At 36.3% G+C, this 15,044-nt stretch overlaps 1 protein-coding gene across 1 annotated transcript in view; it reads left to right on the top strand.

The window, feature by feature from the left end:
• The first annotated feature begins 562 nt into the window (after nucleotides 1–562).
• RASA1 (RAS p21 protein activator (GTPase activating protein) 1) overlaps nucleotides 563–15,044 on the top strand; it is a 55,933-nt gene continuing 41,451 nt past the window's right edge. Inside the window, exons 1-6 of the mRNA XM_010578087.1 lie at nucleotides 563–602; nucleotides 1,688–1,784; nucleotides 7,379–7,528; nucleotides 11,161–11,296; nucleotides 12,162–12,232; nucleotides 14,896–15,013. Of these exons, the coding sequence (XP_010576389.1) occupies nucleotides 563–602; nucleotides 1,688–1,784; nucleotides 7,379–7,528; nucleotides 11,161–11,296; nucleotides 12,162–12,232; nucleotides 14,896–15,013 (612 nt within the window). The remainder of the gene's footprint in view (nucleotides 603–1,687; nucleotides 1,785–7,378; nucleotides 7,529–11,160; nucleotides 11,297–12,161; nucleotides 12,233–14,895; nucleotides 15,014–15,044) is intronic.

The following is a 15,044-nucleotide window of genomic DNA, read 5'->3' as shown; positions in this document are numbered from 1 at the left end:
AATTAAAGAGTAACCATAAATCAATCAATTCCTCTTTTATATTGCCATCTGTTAGAGTAACGTTAGAGACATTACAAGATTCAAGCCCGGATACTTGCTTAATCCAGAAGATTAAGGAATTGCTTGCGTTATCTTGTTGAAACCACACCTTTTCCCCAGAATTTTTCTTGCATAGATTTTTGTGCTTTCTGAGCATCTGTGGAGACATTTTTTTTGTTGCTGTTCTTTCTACTCCTTGGCAATAAAAGGGATGCTAGATAAATTTATTTATTCTTCCAAAAGCAAAATGTTACCAAGCCTCTGTAGTAATCATCCCGTTCTATATTCAAGTATAGAAATAGGTTTTTTTTTCCTGCCTTAGTTGTACACACAGTGTTTTTATGCCACACTGTTGGATCTGTTGTGTGTGGATTGTACTCTCCAGGTTATACTCCCTCACTGTTGTTCCTAGTGCATGTGGGAAGAATTGGATTTAATCCAGGCATTGTATCTGTCTTTGATTCCTAGCGTATAACTGTCAGGGTTTTCTCATTATAGAAACAGTTATCTATCCATGGGTGCGATGCACTTCTTTAGAGAGGCCTTCCAGCTTGCAAGAGGAGGTGAGCATGGAGCACAGAACAAAACCCTATGCTTGGTTAGAGAGGGTGAGGTGAAAGGAGGAGGAGAAGGAAGGTGATGGAGCCTCTGGCACATTTAATGAGGTTAATGGCAGACAAGATGAATGTCTTAGAAATTTCTCAATTATTGCCAAAGAGTATCTGCTGATTTGTGTAGCAGTATTGTTTCTGTAGTAGTTACTCTTAGTTCAAACAGAAAAAGGCATATTTTTTACTTGAGGGCCCAAGTAGGAAGCATGTGAAAATGGTAAGTTTCTTGCTAAAAGCTTTAATGAGTTCCAGAACTCACTTCCTAAGCTGATCCTTCAGGAAGAAAATGCAAGCTGTTTCAAGAGCTATTTTTCGGCCAGTTTAGCTACATTTTACCTGCTTATTGGTGGCTCTTGCAAAAATGAGATAGGCTATCAGTCTTTGTTTCAGTAAATATTTATCAGGTAGCATTGGAAGAGATCTTTTGGCTATGAGGGATATTATGCTGTTGTCACATCTCTGTCTCTTTTAAAGCTTATAGCATTGTTTGTTACAGCAGTTGAAACTTTTAGAACCTTTCTTTCCCTAGTGAAGTCATTTAAATGTATTCCTTTAACTGTATGCTTATCTTGCTCTTTCATCTTTGCATAGTCTTTTTGTTAAGATGTACTGATGTTTTTGGTTAATCTGTTTTGTTTTAGCCCAGAGTTGATGTAAACTGTGCTGCAAGTGTTCTGATGGTTTCTTTTGGGGGTGTGTGTGTCCCATGGTTAACAGGTTGTCACAGCTGCTGTACTGACGAGTGCCTACGGTAGTGACTTTCCACGGTAGTTGGCTGGTTCCTAGTCTTGAAGTGCAGCACGGTTCAGTTTTCCACATGCTGTTTCTAAGAAGTTTTGGAACAGTCAAATGAGAAAAGCAGAATTGTTCTTCATTAGGCTTACATGGGTATGCCTACATGCATTGTACGGCCTCTTAGAAAAATGCATAGGGATGCAAAAGGGATAAAACCCCCTCCCTCCATTCCCTAGAAGAGTATGTAACACTCACATACTTGGCTTCAAGTTAGTTTCAGCTCTTGTTTCATTATCTTAAAGGTGCATCCAGTGTAGTAGTTGATAGGTATTTGCAGAGCTTCTTCTGGCAGGAGGTTCTTTGTGATGTGGAGAACTGCAAAGACTTGGTCAAAAATTGGTAACTACTGAATAGTAACTAATAGGACAGAAGAAGGATGTGAATTTACTAAAGTTTGAGTGAAACTTAATTTAATCTCTACAAATAATGTGCATAAAGGAAGTAGTGCAGCCTTACAAATCTGACAGAGGAGGGGGTAAAGTGTTAGAAGGCAGAGTCTGGATAAAAATGGTAAAACTAAGAATGCTGAGAGAAACTGTAAGACAGAAATCAAAGTTAAACAGTGAATAGGAGCATCCAGTCTTCACATGGAAAGCTTGAGAGGGGGTGGTTGGTGTTAACAGGATAAGAAGAAACAAGTAAGAATAGAGGATATTTTGTTGTTTTTTTTTTTCTCCTCTGTCTTTCTGAAACTGCTTGAGATTCCTGTGTGCCATTTGAAAGTGAGGATTTTCCCAGTTCATGGTAATCGTCTTTGCTCTCTTTTGCCTCAAATGGGAACAGAGCTTGCATAGTCTCAGGGGGTGATAACTAGAATCTGTAATGTGTGAAAGGTACTAAGGCAGTGACTGAATTGATGGAGGGGAGCTCTGACCATGACTGCTAGAAGTTCTCCATTCCTCTTACACGTTTTGTTGAAGCAGCATGGTATGGCTAAGAGCCTTGGGTGAAGTGGATATGGCATTTGATGACCCTTTTTCCTGTACACCATAACTTTTTCTAGACAGAAGTAGAGAGGCCTGCAGCTATTCTCAACATCTACATTTGTACTAAGTTGCTGAAAAACACTTTTACTCCCCTTCAGCACTTTCTCCTGCATTCCCTCCTCCCTAACCTACTGTGTTCCTAACTGAAAATTGCAGCATACTGTAACAGCAGAATCCTTTAGCGGAACAACAAAGCTTCATAATATTTGCTTTTCCCACATGGAAAAAGGAAATATAATAAAAGGATTTGGTTGAACAATGTGACATGCTTCCACACACAATAGCAGCTGCCTCCTTCCAGATGGCAAATTCGCCATCTGCTGCCTCTTTGTGAACAGCCTGTGCCTTGCATGGACCTTGTGTAGTGTCCATGTTGAGGGCCGAAAGTCCCGTTACTGTACCATGAGCTTGCTAAAGGAATGCAGCGTAGTTGCATTCCTGCTCACAGTAAACAGTGCTGGCTGGGCCCAGTGAGGCTGGTGTGACTGGGTGTCTGGTACCCAGCATGTTCCATGGAGTGAAGGAGAATTAAGGAGCTCTTGTTTGCAGGCCAGAGGTAACGGCTCTAACTGCAGTGCAACTCCTTTCACGAGGTTCTTGACTTACAGTTTACGGCTGTCAGCCACACAACGTGGCTGTGGCTGTAGTGTAGGGACCATTCTTCTGCACAGCTGTGTGTTGCTTGTGTGGCTATATAAGCTGTCTGTGATGTTGTGTCTGCATTCTGTCTGTTTGCTGTAATTAAGATTTTGATACATAGGGTTGGAGTTTCGAACATGCTGCTTTCGATTTAAGCTGGCAGATGGGAGTATTTTCTTGCGCAGCTTCTGAGTAGTTTGTGAAACATGGAAGCACATTATTGGTATTCTCTTAGCAGCAAAATAAAGGTTGCAATTTAGGTAACAATTTTACAAGTTTGTTACAGCAGTTAGACAGGTGGTCATGGAAACAACCACCTAAATTGTAATCTCTAGTTAGTAAGACATTTTATGGTTGAATCACTCCATAACATTCTGTTGCAAGGCTACTTGCGCTTTCTCTTTTACTGCATCTCATAATAGCTATTGTATTATCAGGGCACTAGCTGTGATTCAGAATGTCATTTAATTATGTTTGCTCAAAACACTGTGAAAAGAGTGGATTGTCAACATTTAAAAATTTGCAAAGTTAATGTTAGAAATACAGAAGTGTTCATAGGTAGGACTAGGCAAGCAAGCAGAGGAGACTGACTAGAAATGATAGCGATCTTGTCTTTGGCAATGATGGAGGATATAAATCTAAGTTACGGTTTTGAGTGCACACATTTGGTAAGTCACAGCCACAGGGGCAACTTTGTATTTATGAACAGCTAGGCAGGCTTTTTCTTTGATACCTTTCTATCCAAACCTGAATTCCTTTCATGAGACTCCTAGTGCAGTGTAGGTAGGAGTCCCTTCTACATCTGTTCAGAAGCTGTATTTGATATAAATCAAGAGATCTGCTTAAATGTTGCTTCTGACTGTGAACATATAAAACGTCAAGCTGTTATGGTTGCAAAATGCCAAAGCTGTTGATCTTGACCTATAAAACTTTAAACGGTGCAGAGCCTCCAAAAGGGGAAGGGTAGTTTCTTGTAATGTATTTTTGCAGAAACACTGAACTCAAGCTTCATTGAGATACCTGATTGAGGGTTAAAGCCAGAGGATCTGGGATTTATTTTATTTTGGAATTTACGATGGCCTGGTCCTCTCCTTCAGAGTGTTCTGCGCTCTTTATTCTCTTATGAAATTACAACAAGTAGGACAGGTTCTGTAGTTTAGTCATTTCCGTTGTACTTTCTTTGGATAGCATTGAGAATTGGAGGGATCTACCTTTATAACTGATAGTACAGCATAAGTGATCTTAACATTTTTCACTGAATGTGCCTGTATGAATTTTTGCTCAGTACATTAACCAATATTCACAGAAAAATTCATCTATGGCTGTATTTCAAAGCAAAAAAAATCCTACAACCTTTTAACAGAAGTATTAAAAAGATAATGCCACTCCTTAATTGGGCACTTGATATCTTTAAATCAGATCGAGTGCTGCAATTTTGTAAAATAATCTTTACTGTTTGCTATCAAACTACTTGAAGATAACAATGCAACATTGCAGAGTCCATCTTCATATAATATTGAAAAAGGGTGATAGCTGGATGAAATATAAGATGTGCACTTCTAAAAATGAAGTCTTTCAACACTCTTACACTATATATTGCTTGGATGTAGTGGTTCTGTCTAGTCATGAAACTCTGCTCTCTGGAAAAATGCAGATATTTCTCAACAAGCATTTTGCATCCTCTTAATGGTATCTTAAAAGCTTGTTCTTAAGTGTGTATCCTGTTTTTTAAAGATGTGTGCTATCTACAGAGGCTTCCTGAGGATATCACTGGAGCTGTTTTCTGCTACCATTGCCCAATATTGACTACTTTACTGCCATTTGTACCTTCATATCAGTTGGTAGTTAAATTCAGTGTTAATACTTATTTCTGTAGCTAGTGGTATAGAGTAATTTGTGCATTACACTAATGCATAGCGAGCTGTAAAATACAGTGTATTTTCTGTCAGGTGTTAATATTTCAAATATGTGCATAGTGACACTGAATTTAATTGCACTCAGAAGTTAACTAGATATTTTTATTTCAGAAAACAAACCTTTTCTGAAATGGGGGAGCAAATAATTTTTAACCCTGCTTCTACTTTACCAGGTAATAAATGTCTTCCGTTAGGCTTGATATAACACTGTTGAATGAGAGAGAATATGTATAGCCTCTTCAGTGTTAGAGGAGGTGATCTCCAATATGTGGGATATAGCAATATATATATCGCTGTCACTGGCAAGGAGGGTGTCCTCTTTGTTCAAAGGTTCTGGTTGTAAAATTGGAGCATCCAAGTTCATGCTATCATTGTAAGAAATCCCAGTCCCTTACAGAAAAAATAGAATGTCTTGTTTGCAAGTAATCCTGCCTTTTTGTTTTCCTAGTGTATTTTTTATTAGTAGTTTGTATTCTTATTAACACTCCCACCTTCCCTATTTCGAAAGTGTGCCTTTAAGTTTGGCATTGTAAGGCAATGTGTCTCTCAATAGAGTTAAGATTATTCTTCTCAGGTAGATGATAAATAGGAACAAATTAAACAAAGCCTAGTGAACCTGTTGTTAGTTTAAAATAGGCTTCATGGAATGTTAGTTTCAAAGAATTTCTTGGATCAGGAAAGTTTCTTGAGTCTCTGGGGAGTTTCTTACTTCGTGAAAGTCGGTCTATCCAGAGTAGCAAAGCCCATTTGTTGTGACGTGTGCTGTGAATGAACAAACCCGTGTTTCAGCTATGCTGTGCACACTGACAAGCAGAATATTTCGTCCTACGTACTTCAAAACAGACGGTCTTGATTTTGTTTCCTTTCCTAAAGGACCCTCCTGGTAGGAGTAGTGTGATCCACTTTTTTGCAGGCCTTCTTTTAGCGCCAGGTTTCTGTCCACGAGGCTCCGTTGCTCTGCAATGGGATGAGACAGGATCTCACCAATGTAACTCGGCCTGTAGCAGCCTCAAGTGCTATATGTTGTACAGACACAACAGTGCTTTTTCTGGTTTAGCTTGTTTTGACCAGGATGAGGAAGAGAAGTGAAGGAGAGCTATACTAGCAAGCACATAGCTTTGCCAGGGTAAACAGTACCTATGCTGGTGCCGCTTCTGGTATACATGATGTTTATTGGTTTAGTTTATCTGATTTTCAGTCTGATAAAAGCTCTCAAAACTTTTGCTTCCATTTCATATTAAAAAAAAAAAAAACACCTTCCGGTCAGATTTTATGAACAGCCCAGCTATTCATGTTTTTTGGAAGTCTAATCAGTGCAATTTCTGGTATTCTTGCATATATTAGTTCAAAAGGTCATTTACATATCTCTTCCGAAATGCATTTTTGTGATTCTTGCAAGACATATGTGAACTGTTAGAACTCAAAGGCAAATCGTCTGGCATGGTGAAGGATTTAAATTGTCTAAAACAGTGGCTGTATGGAAGCTGATGTTTTCGCAAGTGTAGAAATTAAAGGTTGAATTAAGCATAGTTAGTTGATGGATGAAGAGCTAATAAATTTTTACAGTATGTAGCTCTGGAACATGCTGTGGCTTTGTGAACGTGATGAGAACAATGCTTGGCTTTATATTTGAATGGCACTCTCCCCTGCTGCTTTCTTTTTTTTTTTTTTTTTTTTAAACCTAATACTTGACGATTTCAAGTAGAACGAGTGTTCTCACAAAAGCTGTGTAAACAAACTGAGGTAAGGCGAGTGAATGCTTGAATGGTAACAGTCTAAACTTTCCTTTAGACTGAAGTGTTCCTTTGTCATATTTTGCAGTCTGTGATTTGCCAGGCATCTGCAGTTCTTTTTAATTGATAGGGTACGCATTGTGATGAGGAAAGACTGTTTTGCGGCCAGATGGTGGTCTGGTGACTGCTGTCACTCCAATTCAATGCAGGCTTTGCTACAGCAGTACCTGTGTCAGATAAGAAACAGGTTGTTACAATTCACTTCTCAATTTATGCTTTTGGAAAATCCAGCCTGAACTGAAGCCCATGTAGGCTTAAAACAGTCTTCCAAGTGAGATCAGTTACCTCTGGTTCTGTTTGTTTAAAATAAGCAAATTAGGAAGGAGAGAAAAGCTGATGATACGTATAGAGCCTCTGCCCCTTGAAATGGTTCACTGGGAGAAGCAGGTTATCTGAAAAACTATGCTGTCTTAAAAATATTGTTTATTGGAAATAAGTAAACTGGGAAGTTGAACATGTAAAGGTGTGATAAGTTTGAAACAAGGGTTTGGAGTTACATCAGTTTTGACTGAAAGCTTTTGTTAGTTTCATAGGACTATTCTGTGAAAATAAACAGAAACCTTAAATTCTAAGGACACCCATTGTTGGTTTTTTTTCAGGTGGTATCATGGAAAACTTGACAGAACAATTGCAGAAGAACGTCTTCGACAAGCGGGAAAACCTGGAAGTTACCTTATTCGAGAGAGTGATCGGAGACCAGGTTCATTTGTGCTTTCATTCCTTAGTAAAACAAATGTCAATCATTTTAGGTGAGAATTAAATGTTTTATTTTAAAATACTATAATCTGTTTATTTTTGGTTTTAGAACACAATAGAGTACAAGCAGAAAACAATCATGGTATTATAACTGAATATTTTTGACTCTTTATTCTTGCATTGTACAGCTTTTTACTTGTGTTTAATTGTTTTAAAATATGCTGCTTAAAAATGACTTCATAGGCTAAAGAACAAAAATGTGAGGAAACCAACAACATCTGGATAGAGAAGCCTGTCTAAAGCAGTTGTGAATAGACTTAAAGCAACATGCAGGTTTCATGAGTCAGTCCAGGAGATTGTTTTGAGTCTGTTCCGTAGTAGACATTGTAGGTCACAGGACATACTTAAAGTGCCAGCACATCTGGTTGCTTCCTTAATTTTGAGGGACAGCCTCCCCCCCCCGTAAAAAAAAAAAAAAAAAAAAAAAAAAAAAAAAGAAAAAAACCAATAAGAAACAAAGAGATTATCTGTTTAGTAATCTGAAGGTTTGCTGGAAACAGCTTTCACTATGTGTTAGAATTAGTTGATCAAAATACAAGTAGCTCTTTATCCAAAGTTGTAACTAGAGTTATTTTACCATTGCCAAACTGTGTACGTTAGTGAGTTCATTGTCTTTAGTGTAAATGAGATGTATTCTGAGAAGAGCTTGAAGGTTAGTCAGCAAGTGGAGTCCTGCAGTGTAGTGTTCATCTTTATGAAATAGGAAAGCAAATATTTCTTCAGCAGACGAAAGAAATCTCTGTCAGTTGTCTGGATAGCATCAAACAAATTCAAAGCAAATTCTTCAACTTCTGAAAGTGGGAATTACCCACAATACCAACATATGAGCGACTATGCGCATGGTTTGCAAATGTAGGAAGTTTTTGGTTGCATCTGCTGTGTGATGAAGTATGGCTCACAGGTCCTGATCTACCATTGACATGAAGGCATAATTCTCTTAAGTGCAGATGACATAGCACACAAATAGTATCTCATGTTTTCATCTTGCCATCTGAGCTATCAGTTTCAGCTTCTCATCTGTACTGATACTGGTTTGGGAACTGGTTACTGTGTAGCAATAGCAGAAAAGTAAACTGTGCTAATACTTGCTTTCTAGTGCTGTTTTAGAGTCCTGGATTATTTTTAATAACTTCTCTTTTTTAAGCCAGTAGCAGGCAATTGACTATTGGTTAATGCCCACCATAAGTGTTTCTGGCATCTCAGGTAGAAAAATAGTCTAACGATTTCTGATTCCCTAAGGAAAGGGTCCTTACAATATTCTCAAACCTTAAAGAATTTTTCATTCTGAGGACCATAAAACACACAGAGGTAAATATTCAAAGGGAATTAATTTGTTAATACTGTTCTTCGGAGATCAGACATGTTTTCAGTTTTGTTCTTTGACTGCCAAGTGTATTTTTTTGTTTGTTATTAGATAGGCAAGTGTTACACTCAAGAACATTGTCAACTTAAAGAATGGCAGCCTTAAAGTAATTTCAAGCAAATACAGGGATGGATCTCCTATGCGCCACAAAGTAGAAGTGCTGTTTCCACCAAAGCTTGATCTTTGCCAATTGCAACCTACCAGGAATGGGTGAAACTTCCTTTGTAAAAAATGTCCTTCATATTTTATTTCCTAAAAGGTTATTTTTCACATTAAACTTCTCTTAGAATTCTGTGCAACTGAAATCACAACATTTTAAATGAAAGTTTCTTAAACTCTTTTAATTCTTTTGGTGCCTCTTGAAAATTGCATACAGACATATATGCTCATGTAGCATATGATTGATTTATAGCATATGAATCTGTCAAAACTAAATCTTTTTTCACTGAAGAGTTACCTTTTTTTGGTGAGTCAGAGTGATACAAAATATTTTGAAGGAAAATATTTTATCTTTTAATCATGTCCTTCAGAATTTTCTGTGATTAAAGAAGTCTTTATGTATTTCCTAGCTCAGTATTCTGAAGAAAGGTTTTTAAGCTTGATGAAATAATAATCTGAAACACTGAATTTCATTTAGAACCTAATCCCCATTGAATACTTTACCAAGGAATCTAACCGAAAAGATGCCAAAAGTTCTAGCCTATGTCCTTAAAGTTAGATTGTTTTGTGACACCCCTTGCAGTGCTATATTTTTAAAAACTTTAGATTTCATCTCTGAAGATCCATCTTTGTATACATGTTACATCACTGTTTGGGAGAAATAATTTAGTTCAAAGGACTGGCTGAGAAGGAAGATTTTTGGGCAGGAATGTATGAGAATAGTGACCTGCTAAAGGATAAGAGTAAAAATGGAAGAAACCAATAAACAGTGTACTCATTTGGGATGAAGGATGAAGTTCCTTGTCAACTGAATGTTTCAGTTGGGGTTCCCCCCCCCTCCCCGCTTCTGTTTTTGAGTTGTTCGCAAGCTTTGTGAAGAGCTCAAACATGAAGTAGAATACTAGGAAGATTCAAATATGTTTATTCTTGGTACTGTAATTTATTTTGAAATATCCTTAAGATAACTTGTCTCTCTTCTGGAAACTGGAGAGACAATTAACAAGAGCTTTTAGATTTTTAAATTTTTTTTGTAACAGCAAAATTTGCTTAGCTTGGTAATAATTTGTTTCTCAATTTCTTAACATTTCATAAGAATGCAAGTGAGCTGCTGTTCGGGATTCCTGTCTGATCTCTGTGTTGCTGGAAAAATTCAGGTCTTCTTGATGCCATTGATATGCATAATGTGATAATTTCTTTGGATTGTCTGTTCATCTTAAAGTTTTTTCAGATTAAGTACTATTTGACTTTTCCAAATGACTCTTGAGTGTAACAGGAATGTTTTAAATACTGTTAACTATTTTACCTAAGTAAATTATTTCTGACTGCTTTTAGAATTTGTATTGACTAGCAATGTGGACAGACACGATACTTCCCATTTTTTTATGACAATGCATTAACGAATCTCTGTGCTTTCAGAAAAACACAACCCTTAAAGAACAAAATGAACAGTTTTGTAAGAATTCTTTGTTGTGTTAAACTACTGAAATGGTTTTGCAAGCTTTTTTCCCATTAATTAGCAAACTTCTAAATTGAGTATAAGGAGATATTTTGATTGTTCCAAAGTAATTTCTTAGCTTTTAATATGGATGCTAAAGTAACTGTAAGAAAGTGACTAATTTTTGAAGGTGTTTGTTTTCTGCATTGTATAATCAAGTGCAGTTACTTGTTGTTAAAATATTTTAATATTTTATTAAATTTATATAAGCTTGTCATAAAAGGTGTATATCCTGCCTGATACAAGTAATAATGCTGTTGTGTCTACTAGCGCATTATTTCAGTTTTCCAGGACACTCACAATTACATTTTTCTGTTTAATTTCATTTAGTTCTGACAAATATACTGGCTTTTTTTGTGAATCAGCATTTCCTTTAGAGCCTTAAAATACTGGTGTATCGTGCAATATATATCCGCAATTTTTAATGGAATACTCATTAGCTAAGATTTACTTACATGTTTATAGAGACCTTGTCTACATTCAGCAAAATGCAGTATTACATTGCTTTAAAAATTAAACATTATCTTATTTTTCTTTCTTTTAATAAAAAAAAAAAAGCAGCAGCTTGACAGAAGAAAATTTTTTGCTACCGATTTTTTTTTTAACAGGATTATTGCCATGTGTGGAGACTATTACATTGGTGGACGCCGTTTTGCTTCGCTCTCAGACCTAATTGGTTATTACAGTCATGTGTCATGTTTGCTGAAAGGGGAAAAGCTCTTATTTCCGGTAGCACCTCCAGAGGTGAGTAGTAAAATTTTTAAGTGTCATTTACTTAAATGTTAATAACTTTAATCACCGTTCATAGTTTTCTTTGGACAAAGCATTGTAGAAAGTTTTGTGTAGTTCTACATGGGCTTAGCATATGTTGAAGTATAAGGAATATAAAAATGCATTCCTACTGATACAAAGTAATGATAAAAAAAAAGAAATATTGCTATTTAATGAGAATGTGTAATGAGAAAGCTAGGTGTCAGGTGTTGCAGTTGTCTCCAAATGTAGTAACGGCCTTGTAAACAAACAGAGATAAACAAGAAAATGTGCAGTTCTTGGCTAGTAGAGAGCACCATAGTAACATAACCTCTACTGTTCTGTGATATTGTGTGTATCTAACAACAGTTTCAAAATATGCATCCTGGAAATAACCAAGATTTCTGAAAACGGGGCTTCTTTCACATGCCCATCCTTAAAACAATATAAGTAATTAAAACGAAACAAAACACAGCATAATGCCCCCGCCACCGAAACAAAACCCCAAACCTAAATAAAGATGTTTCTGATTTGTTAAACTGGAAATTTCCACTCTAGGAAATTCTTCTAGGTGGAAGAAAGTTTATGGGAATTATCTTACTAGTAAGTTATTTTGAAGATGGTATACATTATCTGTCATGCTAGAAGATGAAACAAAATGAGAGCTCTTGGAGCTAACAGTATGAATTATGCTTTTCTAGCTCTCAGTGGTTTTGAGCTTTAAAAATTTAAAACTGGCAAGGAGGATATAAGTGGCGGTTAACAGTCCTTTGCTTCAGAATAGCGTAATGCTGGGGAGAAGGATTCTACACTAGAAAGAGGGAAAGTATTATCTTTGTTCTCTTCTCTTAAATTGTAGCCTGTGGAGGACAGAAGGAGAGTTCGAGCAATTCTACCTTACACCAAAGTGCCAGAAACTGATGAAATAAGGTATGTTTTAATAATTGTACCAGTTGTGAAATTCTCAAGAGTATTTATAAATACTGATGATTTAAGTAGTGTTCATACGCAAATACTGTCCATTTGCATCTTAAACGTAACAAGATTAGGTTAAAGGATGATGCCTGTCTGGTTTTTTTGTTGGAAATAGTAAGACTTTTTTGTTCTATTTGTTAGTATTAATTGTAAGGGACATTACATTAGTTTTATAGAATTAAAATTTAGTAATGTTACAGTTTTGAAGTACATTTTATAAAGCCCTACATTTTTCTCCAAGAGGAAGAAATTCTTTGTGTATGAAAGAATTCTGTGCAGAAATGCCTCATGTGAGTGTGTGAAATAAGAGCTAGGCTTTTTTTCCTGAACTGCCACAGAACTAACTTAGAGCAGATAAATAGTTAAACTAAACCAATTCTGACCACTTGAAAGAGAATGTGAACATTGACTACTCCTAAGTGGAAGAATAGAGTATTTAATGCCACCTTTGAAATCAGAAAAAAGGAGCAATGTTAAAAAAAGCTTTACCTTTAATGTTTTAGTATGCTTTTTCTTACCTGTGCTTAGAAACTTGGTGACTAATATTTTTTAAGTTCTCTTTACTTCTCTATCCATAAAATGGAGCAAGAATTATTCTCTCGTCCATTCTCATCCCTCCCTCTTTTTGGAGAGAGTCTGTATTGAACAAATGATACTTTCAAATCTGTAATTTTAAGATCTTAAATTAACAAATTGCAGGCCTATCTCTCATATTCTCATACCCTCACTTCCTTTCTAACATTGGTACCTCAATAATTTCTTAGGGATTGTCTGTACTCCCCACCTTTCCTGCATTTTCATGAGATGCTATGTGGAAAGGAAACAAAACCAGCAGTCCCATATCCAATAGAAGAGCATGTGCTTGTTGCTTAGAATTGATACTGCTTTCTTGAGATGTCAGGGTTTGGAGGGCGGGGGGGGAGATTGTTTGTTTGTTTTTTCGTTGGTTTTTTTTTTTGTTAGAGGGAAAAGTAGGAGGATTTGGAAGAGCTTTGTAGTGATTTCTAATCTCTCTAATGAGACAGTCTCAGTTGCGTAAGTTAATTGGAAATTGGCTTGGGTTTGGAAGTATTAGCCTAAGATACAGAGAAAGGTATATGAGAGCTTTATATCCTCATTGGGATGGAAATTTATCCCAAGGCTCACAGTCCAGTCCTATCTGACCTCTTTAAAGAATGCTGTGAGGGTATTTGTCTTTGAGATTATGTTTTTCTAAGCAGATGAGAAGAGGGTGGTAGGACAGGGAAGGGACTCTCTAATTTTATATTGCAAGTAAGGCTTCCTCCTACGTGTAAGAATAGAAAGATAAGCTGAGTCCATTAAGTGCCTTATTGCACCTACAAACTTAAGAGGAAAAATCATTTTATTACTTTGCTATCATAACAAAAATTGTAGAAAATTATACCTTTTCTCCCTTTTAGGATACAGCTAAAATGCAAAGTTATGTGCTTGGGTGTTGAGATCCACACAGCTAAAATAATTCTGTTTGTGGCATAGCTGGGATGAAGGTTCTCAGTTTGTCTAGGTCATATTAATATGCTCTTGAAGACTTTATGCATTTCAGAGAATCTTGACTTAAAATTTTAGTATCATAGTTAATATTTAGAAAGTTTAAAGTATTACAGGGTTAATTTCAGCCTGTGTTCCACGCAGTAACTTAATCTGTAGTTCTTTTTAATAGAGCTGATAGAGGGTGCTCTTGCTGTCTGTCACCATTCCTTAGGATTTAGGTTCATTAGTAGCTGAATTTATCCTGTTTTCAGTAGTCGTTTGTTGGGGGTTTTTTTCTTTAATTCTTGCTGTTTGCTTTGTGCTCGAGTTAATGCCTTTTCTATTAGCTTACTTCAAATAAGAGAAACGCCGTAGAAATTTGCTGCGTAATTTTGGACTGAAATAGTAGTTAATGAGCATCAATACTTTAGTGCTATTTCCTGTACCCTGATGCATCATCAAACTTGATTGAGAAGTCTTGCTGTGCTACAGTGAAAGGTTTTCATACGATCTGAGTTTGGGATAATACTTGAGCAGTAACATATACTAACCTTCCAGAACTGAAACTCACTTAGACATGTTAATACTCCTTATTTATGCTTTTCTTGTAGCTCATTGCATGGCTTCTCTGGTAACTGTTCTGTACTCTTCTTTGTAGCACTTGTCTTCATATGTGAGAACATAAAGAATACATATTCCACAGGCTTTTATTATACAAGATATAAGGAGTATTATTTTCTTATAGACTATTAAGGGTATCTCTTGTTATTTTACTTGTGTTTAGTATTTGATCCCTCTTGATGAAAGAACAATATTACTATCTTCTAATATTGTTGTGGTTTTAATTTTGTTTTATACATCCTTAGCACACTTGTGAAGTTGACAGAACTGACGTATGTATTAGATACTAAAAGTAAATCAAAAGTATAAATACTCGATATATAGTAGCTGCTTAGTTGTGAGGAAGAATACATGTGATGTTGTGCTTGGGGTATCAACTAATGCATTTTTCACAAACAGGTTTTCTCAAATAATTTGTGGAAATTATACTCAAGATTTCATTGTGTTCATTAATCTTTATATTATGATTGTATCTCTGATTTAAATCTTACTGTAATCCTCTTCAGTTTCCTTAAAGGAGACATGTTTATTGTCCATAATGAATTGGAGGATGGCTGGATGTGGGTTACAAATCTACGGACAGATGAGCAAGGTCTTATTGTAGAAGACCTGGTAGAAGAAGTGGTAAGTCATTTTTATATTAAAATTTCTTAAA

This window comes from Haliaeetus leucocephalus, unplaced genomic scaffold (assembly GCF_000737465.1).
Source record: "Haliaeetus leucocephalus isolate CR32 unplaced genomic scaffold, Haliaeetus_leucocephalus-4.0 Scaffold598, whole genome shotgun sequence".
Taxonomy (NCBI): domain Eukaryota; kingdom Metazoa; phylum Chordata; class Aves; order Accipitriformes; family Accipitridae; genus Haliaeetus; species Haliaeetus leucocephalus.
The sequence above is the reverse complement of the archived record's forward strand: the minus strand, read 5'-3'. Positions and strand labels throughout refer to the sequence as shown.